Source organism: Chrysochloris asiatica, unplaced genomic scaffold (assembly GCF_000296735.1).
Source record: "Chrysochloris asiatica unplaced genomic scaffold, ChrAsi1.0 scaffold00158, whole genome shotgun sequence".
Classification (NCBI taxonomy): Eukaryota; Metazoa; Chordata; class Mammalia; order Afrosoricida; family Chrysochloridae; genus Chrysochloris; species Chrysochloris asiatica.
The window spans coordinates 6,396,299-6,408,494 of record NW_006408676.1 but is presented as its reverse complement, the minus strand read 5'-3'; the positions used below and the strand labels follow the sequence as shown (position 1 = coordinate 6,408,494).

The 12,196-nt window shown below is 38.5% G+C and overlaps 1 protein-coding gene across 1 annotated transcript in view; it reads right to left on the bottom strand.

The window, feature by feature from the left end:
- Positions 1-12,196, bottom strand: part of LOC102813864 (beta-galactosidase-1-like protein 2-like) — a 110,026-nt gene that overhangs the window by 82,144 nt on the left and 15,686 nt on the right. Inside the window, exons 3-5 of the mRNA XM_006871016.1 lie at positions 6,780-6,848; positions 4,263-4,358; positions 2,295-2,403 (exon numbers count right to left, since the gene is read on the bottom strand). Of these exons, the coding sequence (XP_006871078.1) occupies positions 2,295-2,403; positions 4,263-4,358; positions 6,780-6,848 (274 nt within the window). The remainder of the gene's footprint in view (positions 1-2,294; positions 2,404-4,262; positions 4,359-6,779; positions 6,849-12,196) is intronic.

Below are 12,196 nucleotides of genomic sequence, written 5' to 3'. Positions count from 1 at the left end.
CTATACAGGGTTTCCAAGGAGCACCTGTGGGTTTAAAACCGCTGATCTTGGGTTAATAGTCTGGTGCTAATTCTGCTTAAGCTTGGGATGCTCACAATGTTAGTCCTACATCCCTAATAAATTCATACCTTTGAGATCTTCTCCTAGTCATATGAAAACCTTGTCATTTCCTCCACTTAATCTATAGTAATATCTACTTCAAATAGTTACTGTGGGGATGAAATATGCTAGGTAAATAGTAACTGCCTAGCCAAAGTTTGAGAGCTAATTGATAACATATATTTGTCCCTTCCCTCTCTTCATTTTCTATCTAGTATTTTGCCCTTTTTTTTTTTAGTAGTTTCCAGCCATTTTAGAAATATAGTGATAGTGGTTGTGTGCCACTGAGTCCGTTCCAACTCATAGCAACCTTGTGTCAGATTTCCAAGGCTATAAAGCTTTACAGGAGAAAAAAGCCTCATCTTTCTCCCGAGGAGCAAGTGGCAGATTCGAACTGCTGACCTTGCAGTTAGCAGCCCAGTTTGTAATCCATCATGCTACCAAGGATCCTTTTGTAGAAGCATAGTGGTATACTATTTTAAATGAGTATTTAAAACACCATGACTTTTTTTTTTCTAGGTATGTTAAAAATCAAATATATTACAACTTCTACAAAATCACTAACCTAAGTTCATTCAGATAAGCAGTTATTGATGAAGGACAGGCTAATAGGCATCATTATAAGGTAAATTAAGATAATTTATAATCATTAATTTCTGCTTTATAGTGATGCATACAACAAATAAACAAAGGACAAGACAAAACAAAAAATATAGACTGTAGCTCCAAGCGTACTGTCAAGAAAATGGCAGATCTGAGCTTTGGCCAGTCAGGCCAGTCAATGGGGTAGAGGCACAAAAGCAAGATAGTTAAAACATGTTTGTCAAATAAGGAATTCAAATTGATGGTCAGTTAGGATAATATAACTCATAGAATTTATGTTCTCCATCCTAGTTTGGTCACTAATATCTGGGGTCTTAAAAGTTTGTGAGTGGCCAGCTAACCCAATGCCGTTACGTCAGTGTTCATTCATGGCAGGACAAGTGACCCTGTAGGATGGATAAAAACTGCCTCAATGGGTTCTCAAGGTTGTAAATAATTATAGGAGCAGAATGCCACATCTTTCTCCTATGAACTGGCTAATGGACTCAAACTATCAACCTTGCAGTTAGTAGCTAAGTCCTTAACTACTGCTTCAGAGCTCCTTAGCAGCCATCAATGATACAACTGTTGTTGTTGTTAAATACTGTAGAGTCGGTTCCAACTCATAGTGACCCTGCACAGAGTTTCCGAGACTGTAAATCTTTACGGGAGCAGAAAGCCTCATCTTTCTCCCACGGAACAGCTGGTAGTTTTGAACTGCCGACCCTGAGGTTAGCAGCCCGATTCATAGCCACTACAGTACCAGTTGCTAGTAATTCAGAAGAAAAGAAAATGATGGAAACCAAAGACTCAGTGAAAATCTAGTTTATAGAATTAAAGGTCTATATGACCTCATCTACCCTGAGACCAGAAGAACTAGAAGGGACCCAATTACTACTATTGACAGTTCTGATTAGGAACACAATAGATGGATCCTGATAGAATGGGAGAAAAATGTGAACCAGAACTCAAATTCTTAACAGACTTAATGGACTGGTTGAGACTAGAAGACTCCCCAAGACTATCGCCTTCAGATACTCTTTAAACTTTGAACTGAAACCATTCCTTGCAGTCAACTCTTGGCTAAATAAGAGTTTTGCTCATAAAATAAAGAATAGCACCTCTGAGTACTGTGCTTCTTTTTAAAATCATCTCTATGAAGCCAAATAATCACCATTTTTTAAAGCAAAGATGTAAAGGCAAGGGAGCAGGGAAACTGGATTACTGAAAACAGAACAACCAGAAAAAAGTATATATGAAAAAGTTGACACAGTGTTGAAAAAAACAAACAAACATAATCAATGTCACTGAAAAATTTTTGTACAAATATGTTTTCAGTGAAAGTTTACACAGCAAATTAGGTTTCCATCTAACAATTTTTGTAGAAAACTATTACATGGAAAGCTAATTTGCTATGTAATTGTTCACTGAAAGGACAATATAATGTTATCTAAAACAAAACGAAACCCTGTTGGAGCACAATCATACTCTGACATACATGGGCTCACCATGAGTGAGAATCAAATTGATTACAACTGGTTATGAAGCCCTGTCTAAGAAATCAATTAAGGCAAGTACCTCCCTGAGTGAAGAGATGGAGAATTAGGTCTTACCTGTAGGGATGCGATCTTGGGAATCAGTTTATTAAAATAGAGATTTACTGCTTTAGTGAAGCCCCTGTAAGTTGTTCTCAGCTTCATTCTTGAATTCCGGAGCAACCAGCTAGGGTTTAAAAAGGCAAGACTCAGACTTGGGATGGAAAATAGCAGTAAAAAGTGTTCAAGCATGAGGCTGGAGAAGCATGTACAGCCCAAATTTGCAGTTACACCAGGACCTAATATTGTGAGGATTTAGTTCAAACCACTTGTCTGTCAGAGTTTGTTGTACTGTAGTGGCTTGCATGTTGCTGTGATTCTGAAAGCTATGACATCAGTATTTTAAACACCAACAGGGTAAATCAAGATGGACAGGTTTCAGCTGATCTTCCAGACTAAGACAGACTAGGAAGAAGGAGAAATGGACTACTTCTGAACATTTAGCCGCTGAAAACCTTATGAATAGCAGTGGAATACTGTCAGCACCAGAATACTGAACACTGAAACATGATGAAGAGCACTAGTGATGATGAAATTGAAGAATTCTACCAACTTCTTCAGTCTGAAATTGATCAAACATGCAATAAAAATGTGTTGATAATTATTTATGTGAATGCCAAGGTTGGAACCAAAAAAGAGGATCAGTAGTTGGAAAATATGGCCTTGGTGATAGAAACAGTGCTGGGATTGCATGATAGAATGTTGTAAGATTTATTCATTGCATATAACTTTACTAAGCATCCTAAAAGATGACTATACACATTGACCTCACCAGATGGAATACACAAAAATCAAACTGACTATATCTGTGGAAAGACACAGAGGAAGACCCCCAGTGAGATGGATTGGTACAACAGCAGCAGCAATGGGCCCAAGCTAGCAACGGTTGTGAGATTGGCGCAGGACTGGTCAGTGTTTCCTTCTCTTGTATAGGGTCACTATGAGTCAGTACTGATTCAGTGGCACCTAACAACAAGGAAAAGTCTAGGTTCTAGTCACAAGTGGTTCGTCAGTTAAGCCATCACCTCTTTCATCAAGATATAAATGAAGGTTGTATCATAGAAAAATGATCTAGAGCAGGCATCATCAAACTATAGCCTACAGAGCAAATCAGGTTTCTGTAGGATAAGCACTGGACTGCTAACTTCAAGGTCGGCAGATCAAATCCACCAACTGATCCTTGGAAATCCTATAAGAATCATTATTGACTTGATGGCACTTAACAGTAGCAACAGCGGAGGATAGCTAGCCCATCTGTTTACATATTCTCATAGCTGTTTTTATGCTACATTGGCAGCATTGCATTGTGACAATGACTAGAGACAGCCAGCAAAGCCTGAAATATTTACTATCTGGCCCTTTACAGAAAAAGATTTCTGATCCCCTAGCCTAGAAGGGGATTTTTAATAAATCTGTAGAAATTTTGTTGTTTTTATCAATCTCTTTTTAAAAGAGAATATCAATTCTAGTTCTCGCTATACTGTCACCTCAGTATTGAGCTACTGCTCAAGTGACAGCTATTAGCTTGTATTTATATAATCAATATGTATTCCACTTCATTTGCACTAGCAAGAGGTTGATAACAATTGTTGTTGTTGTTCAGTGCCATCGAGTCAGTACCGACTCATAGAGACCTTGTACAGGGTTTTCGAGGAGCTTGAACCACCGACCTTGAGAATCAGTGTTTAAATACTATTTAATCCTGGTGTGGTGCAGTAGAATCAGCACTGGACTGTGAACCGCAAGGTCGGAAGTTCAAATCTACCAGCTGCTCCTTGGAAACAGGAGTCGGAACCAACTTGATGGCACGTAACAACAACAATCCGTACATTTTAAAGTTCATTTTCTATGTCACTAAGTGAAGAAGAAGAAAAATCATGCAGATAAAAAATGTACATGGAAAGCAAAACTGTTTTTCTAATTTGCTTTTAAATGTACTGCAGCATATGTAGGGTCATGGCCAGGGACCCTCAGAACACAGCTTACCTGGGCAAGCCTCCAAGGTCTAGGTCTCCACCGATGTAAGGGCCTGGACACAGAATAACCCACAGCCCCACCTGTGAAGCTGTGGTTATAAAGATTCTAGGAAACAAAGAAGTGACAATGATTAGACATCTAAATCCAAGATCTGGAATCCCTGCTATGTCTCTCTCTTTGTTTCCTTTTATAGCCTAGCCTATAAAATTCCCTGTAGGAAACACACAACTGGATAGGGAACCCAGCACTCAATAGACTAAGGGTTCAGTCAAGGTTTTAGAGAGGAGAAACTAAAGTTGAGAGTTCAAAATCAAACTCTATCTTCTCTTTCAAATCTGCTCCCCTGACCCCATACCCTTTCCTGTCTCTATGAATGGCACTACTATCTAGGAAGCACTTTAGTCAGAAAGTTAGAGAATTCATTCTTGAATCATCCTTCCTCCTAATCCCCTCCCCACATTCAGTCAGTCATGAAATGCTATTTCTTCCTCCTAATTAATGTTTTCAAACTTGAATTTCCTCTACATTCCTACTGCTACCATCTTTGTTCAAGAACTCAGTGTTGCACACTTGAGTTACTAGAATGGCCTTTCTTCATTCTTATTTTCTTCCAATCCTTCTCCAATTACTGTCAATAATAATAATATCATTATCAACAAGTTACTGTTGTTAAGTGCCACTGAGTTGGTTCCAACTCATGGAGAACCTGTATGGGATTTCTGAGGCTATAAATCTTTGCAGGGATATAAAGCCTCATCTTTCTCCTGTGGATTGGCTGGTGGGGCTAAACCACTGGCCTTGTGGTGAGCAGTTCAGTGCTTATACTACAGAGCCAAGTGCTCCCATCAATAACAAGAGAGCTAATATTTACTTCGTGTAAGGAGCTCTGGTAATGTAGTGGTTACGAATCGGGCTGTGAACTGCAAGGTCAGCAGTTCGAAACTACCAGCGTTTCCATGGGAGAAAGATGAGGCATTCTGCTCCCGTAAAGATTTACAGCCTCGGAAACCATGTGCAGGGTTGCTATGAGTCAGAACCGACTCCACGGCACTTAACAACAACAACAACAACAAGCATCAGGTACTACAGCATAAGTTCATTGTCATTTGACAAGTTTTCAAGTTTCCTACTTCCGTCTTTGTCAAATAACAATAAATTTAAAGAATTTCACTATAGTACCTGGGGCTTATGTTTGTTGTTGTTGTTGTCAAGTGCCATCAAGTTGGTTCTGACTCATAGAGACCCTGTTATACGGTTTCCAAGGAGAAGCTGGTGAGAGTGAACTGCCAATTTTGTGACTCAAACTGATCTTGTGGTCCAGTGCTTTATCCCACAGTGCCTTATAGTAAGTAAATATTAGTTCTTCTTGTTATTGATGGGAACACAGTGGTTCTGTAGGATAAGCACTGGACTGCTAACCACAAATTCAGTAGTTTGAACCTATCAGCTGCTTTTGAAAGAAAGCTAAAACTTTACAACCTCAGAAACCCTATACAGGTTCACTATGAGTTGGAATCGATTCAATGACACTTAACAATAACAACAACAAGATAGGTATCAATATATTCTCTCTTTTACAGATAAGAATTCAAACTTGAAGAGTTTGAACTTCCTCAAGGTCAATTTCTAATAAGTTGTTGTTGTTGTTGTTATGTGCCGTGGAGTCGGTTCCGACTCATAGCGACCCTACACAGGGTTTCCGAGGCTGTAAATCTTTACAGGAGCAGACCGCCTCATCTTTCTCCTGTGGAACTACTGGTAGTTTCGAACTGCTGACCTTGCGGCTCACAGCCCGATTCGTAACCACTACGCTACCAGAGCTCCTTATAAGTAGAAGAGCTAAAATTAGATTTCAGACCTCTAGAAATGCATTGTTAATCAATCTTCAACATACTAACCAAATGAATTTTCAAAAATGAACTCTCCAGATTAAAATTCTTCAATTGATTCCCTAAGGCCTTCAGAATAAATTTCAAATTCTGTAGGGTAGTAAGTATATAAGGTCAGGATCTGGCCTCTAGTTATATTTCACCTTAATTTCTTGACATTTCCTCTACTCAAAACACACAGCATTATTACCAGATGCAACAAAATGCAATGTGTGGGTAGAATTGATAAAAGTTCTGTGATAGATGTATTTACAACAACAACAAAGAGTAGCAACTGAGCCCAAATCATTTGCATCACTTAGATACTTAAAATTCTGTTATGTCTTAGAGACCCTGTAAATCAGAAATCTTCTTTGAGATGAGAAAGCAGTATCCTCAGGATACACTAAACTTGTACAATTTCAAAACCAGTTGTGAGTAAGAATGTCCCATGGACACCAAGATTTAGACTCCACTGTGAAAAACAGAATCAATGCTTAAGGTATTTTAATCATGAGAGGAAATTTTTCAGCAATTCCTGATGATTGTCAAAGCAGAATGTAAGGTATCCTTACTAATGCATCTAATCTCCACAGATTCAAGTCCCTGAATCTAAGCCACATGACAATCATAAAACAACTTAAACATGAACACATACCTTATATCCAAGTTTCTAGTGAAATAAAATTGTCCTTTCATTGGCTCATGAAGATTCCAGGGAACATGCCTACAATTGAATAAAAAACATATATATAAATAAGAATCCTTCACCTTATGCTACCTGATTCCATACTGATTCTCCCAATTTAAATATGGCATCTAAGTTATCGCTACAATGAAGATGGCTGAAAGTTCCATAGCCAAATCTCTATGTGTGCATTTTGTATTATCTTCAGATTTTCTTCCCATAATGTTCCTATCCAGAAGTCCTGGTGTGGTGCTGTGGGTTAATCTGCTAGACTGCAAAGTAGGTTTGATCCACAAGGTCAGCAGTTCAAGCTCACCAACTGCTCCTTGGAACCCTATACAAGGTCACTGTGAGTCAGAACTGACTCAATGGCACTTAACAACAACAGTGCTCATATCCTAGTGTGGTACTGTAAGATAATGCACTGGACCGCAAGGTAAGTTTTAACTGCAAGGCTAGCAAATCAAACCCATCAGCCGCTCCTTGGAAACCCTATACAGGGTCACTGTGAGTCAGAACCAACTCAACAGCACTTAATAATAACAACAATGCTCATATGTCTACAGGGAAGATGAGTTAAATATTACTATTATTCAAATTTACACCCCATGCATTAAAGCCAATGATGATGAAATTGAAGAATTCTACTAATTTATTTAGTCAGAAATGTGATAAAACATGCATCGATAACTACTGGTGATTGGAATGTAAAACTGGAAACAAAAAGGAAAGATCTGTAGTTGGAAACTATGGCTTGATAATAGCAATGATGCTGGAGATTGCATGATAAAAGTTTGCAAGACAAACAACTTATTCATTGAAAAAAAATTTTCAACAACATAGACAGACAGCAGTTATATGTGGTCCTCATTAAATAGAATACGCAGGAATCAAACTGACCACATCTTCGAAAGAGCTGATGGAAAAGCTCAATATCATCAGCAAAAACAAGGCTAGGAGCCAACTATGAAACAGGCTATCAATTACTCATACGCAACTTCAGGCTGAAGCTGAAGAAAATTAAAACAAGTCCACAAGAGTCAAAATATGACCTTGAGTAAATCCCACCTCAAGAAGAACATTACATTTCAAGTACATATTTCATGCATTAGACACAAAGAAATGTAGACAAAAGGAATTGTGGGGTGACCTCAAGAACACCATACATGAAAAGACCAAAGGTTATAAAAAGACAGGAAACAAAGAAAAGACAAAAGTTATGTCAGAATACACTCTGAAACTTATTATTAAGTTTAGAGATGTGCTAAAGTGACTGGGAAAAAAAAAAACAATGAAATAAACAGAAAATTTCAAAAGGCAGCTAGCTCAACAAGACAATGTAATATATTATAATGAAATATGCTGTGATAGTTAAGATTTGGGGTCAGCTTGACTGAGCTAAGATTCCCAATGGTTTGGCAGGTGAGTTTTGATTATCCCATGGTGAGCTCTAATACAGGCATAGTTAACTCTGTGAGGATGATAATAGATTGGCTATGACAGCCAATCTATTAAAAGGATTTTTTTCCTTGGGGATGTGGCCTGCTCCCAATATAATGGACATGTAGGAAAAAATTGCTCTCTTTTCCATTGGATCTGGATTTCACATCTGGGTCATCCTCCAACCTCTGGTTCCTTGAATAGGAACAATGGCCTGCTCTATTGTTTGTCTGCCTTTCTGTCTGCCAATCTTGGATCATGCAATCCATACTTGGGACTCCTGTCTGCCCATGTGATTGCCAACCCACCTGGCAAACTTGCTCCATCTGACCTACACTTGGAACTCCTATCTAGAAAGTCTAACTGCTGGGCCCACCTGCTGATCTTGGCTCACTTTATCTGGACTTGGGACTCTTCCAAATCTATAACTATAAGCCATTTCCTTGATATAAACTTCAAAAAACACTAAAGGGAGTTCTTTGGACAAAGAACCATATGTAAGTTTCACTGGTGTTGCTACTCTAGAGAATCCAGCCTAAGACATTTGGTACTGAGAGTGGTTCTAGGAAAACAAAATCACAGGGATGAGTATTTTAAATTGGTTCTGAAGCCTGACTACTGTTAAAGGCACTGATAGATAACTCTGCCTTCACTTGTAAAGAGGGTGAGAGTGCTGCTAATCCATGGCATGAGGTGGCAATATTAATCATAAAATATCACCACCAATAGACTATATGCTGGAGAGAAGCAAGGCTGAACACTAATGAAAAAGAGAAAACCTTAAAAACATTCAAAGGTACATTTAAATGAATACATATTTTTTTGTTTCATATGTGTACATCAAAATACTTTTATTTTTTTGGTTTGTGAAAAATAAGATGTAAAAGGGAAGCCACAGGGAGGAAGAAAGATAGCTGTTGTTGCAGGGAAAGGATTGTAAGCATTAAGATGAAACAAAATGTATGATTGGTTAAAAGCAAAGCTGATGATCTTGTCTGCCAAAAAAAAAGCAAAGGGAAAAAAATGGCAAATTTTGTATAGACGAAGAAAGATAGTCTGTAAGCTACAACTATAGCCAATGAAAATATCCCTCAAAATCTCAGATGAAAACAAAGACATTTTTCATACAAAAGAGTAGGGGAATCTATTAACAAGATACCCCACTATAAGACATGTTAAAGGAGGTTCTAAAGAAAGGAAACATTATACCAAAAGGAAATTTGAAGCCACCTAAAAGAATGCAAAACACTAAAAACTGTATGCTGTTATTATTAAGTGCCGTTGAGTTGGTTTTGACTCATAGCGATCTTGTGTAGGGTGTTTCTGAGGAGTGGCTGGTGAGTTTGACCTGTCGACCTTGTGGTTCAAATTGACCATGTGGTCCAGTATATTATCCTGCAGCACCATCCAGGACTCCAAAAACTGTATATAAATAGGTAAATGTTGTTGTTAGGTGCCATCAAGTCGGTAATGCACAACAGAACGAAACACTGCCCAATCCTGGGCCAACTTCACAATTGTTGCCACACTTGAGCCCATTGATGCTGCCACTTTGCCAATCCATCTCGCTGGGGGTCTTCCTCTTTTTCTCTGACCCTCCACCTTACCAATGCTTCTCCAGTGACTGGTCCCTCTTGACAATATGTCTGAAGTATGAGAGACATAGTTTGGCCATCCTGGCCTCCAGGGAGCACTCTGGCTGCACAGATCTGTTGGTTCTTTTGGCAGCCCATGGCACATTCAATATTCTCCTCTAACACCATAATTCAAAAGGATCAATTTTTTTATGGTCTTCCTTATTCACTGTCCAGCATTCACATGCATATGCGGTTATTGAAAATACCATGGCTTGGGTCAGGAATACCTTAATCTTCAAGCTGACATTTTTGCTCTTCAACACTTTGAAAAAAGGTCTTGTGCAGCAGATTTGTCTAATGCAATACGTCATTTGATTTTTTGACTGCTGCTTCTGGGAATGTTTATAGTTGATCCAAGAAAAATGAAGACCTTGACAATTTCAATCTTTTCTCCTTTGATAAGAATGTTGTTTATTGGTCCAGTGGTGAGGATTTTTGTTTTCTTTACATTGCAATGCAAGGCCTTGGTCTTTGATCTTCACCAGTAAGTATTTTAAGTCCTCTTCACTTTCAGTAAGCAGATGTATCATCTGCATATCGCAGGTTGTTAATGAGTCTTCCTCCAATCCTGGTGCCACGTTTTTCTTCATATAACCCAGCTTCTCGGATTATTTGCTCAGCATACAGGTTGAACAAGTATGGTGAAAGAATACAACTCTTTTGCACACCTTTCTTAATTTTAAACCATTCAGTGTTCCCATGTTCTGTTCAAGCAACTGCTTCTTGGTCCATGTAAATAAAAGACACTTTTTTTCATCTTTAAATTTCATTAAAATATAACTGAATGTCTAAATTGAGGGATTGAGGCAAGATGGCAGAGTTGGCAGCCTCACTCAGCAGACCCTCTGCAACAAAGACATGGGAGAAGAAGTGAGGTTAGACAGATGGTAATCCTGGAATCCTGAGCTTCATAACTAGGACAGAGATAGGACTGAGTGATAACTGGAAGAGGAAGCAAAGTAGGAGCAGTGAGAGGGAAGATAAACAGGCGAGCTATCAGCTGGCGTGGAATGGTATAGCCATGTTGAGTTTTTACCAGTGACTGCCTATATAGCAGCCTGCGGGCATAGGGTCAGGTGGGAGACAAGAGGGGTTTCAGTCCTCCCTTATTCTCTTACCCTTCTGGCCAGTCCAGTAATTGCCAACACAGCAGCTAGTGGTAAAACCTCCTATGCAACCTTTTCCTGGGGTCTTTCCAGAGGCGGGTAACCTACCCTGAACTCTACTACACAAGCAGTGAACCAAGAACTGTGTTCAGACTTCCAGTTTGTATCATATCTGCAGGTGGTGAGTGTCTGAGAACACATCAACATACAGCCATCAATTAAATATAAATATATCACAATGTCTCAGAGAAAACACACAATTTCAACTTACACAAAGAAACAAGACAGAGTACTTCAAACAAATGACCAAAATATAGAGTCAGAAAATATAATACCAGAAATGGAATCAGAACCACCTGATAAGGAATTTAAAAGAACGTTATGCAGGTACCTTCAACAAATTGGAAGAAAGATCAACAAAAGTAAGGATGAATTCAGGAAAATAATACAAAAACAAACGTGCAAAATAAATGAAAAAGTGGAAAACAAACAAAAACATCAATTAGAAAGCCAGAAAAATATAAACTAAGATTCCAGATATAATAATACATGGAAAAATTAAAAAAATAGAATTGAATCTATGAAAAGCTGAATCAGAGAGCTTCAAGACAAATCTCTCAATACTCACCTTCAAGAGGAACAATCAAAGAGAAGAATTTTAAAAATCTGAAGAACGCCTAAAGTTTATGTGGGACACTGTCAAAAGGAATCCCTGACATGTAATTGGAATCCCAGAGCAGGAAGAGACAAACAAAATCGTAGAGAAAATTGTTCAAAAGTTGCTGGAAGAAATCTTTCCTAACATCGTGAAAGATTAGAAGACAGCCATTCAAGAAGTTAAAAGAGCTCTAAAAATGATGGACCCCAAAAGAAATTCACCAAGATTTTATAATCAAACTTTTCAAAACCAAGACAAGGAAAATAATGCTGAGAGTGGTTTGGAAAAAGTGAAAAGTTACCTACAAAGGAGAATTAATAAAACTAGGCTCTGATTTCTCAGGAGAAACCACACAGGCAAGAAGAAGAAAGCTCTGCAAGAAATCAGAACATTCCAGGATAAACAGAAGCTAAGGGATTTTACCAAAGCCAACCCTGCGCTACAAAACATACTAAAGGGAGTTCTGTGGACTGAGAACCAACAAGAACAGACAACAACCAGAGATTGACATATGTGGCAGCATCTCCCTGAATTAAGTGAACAGAA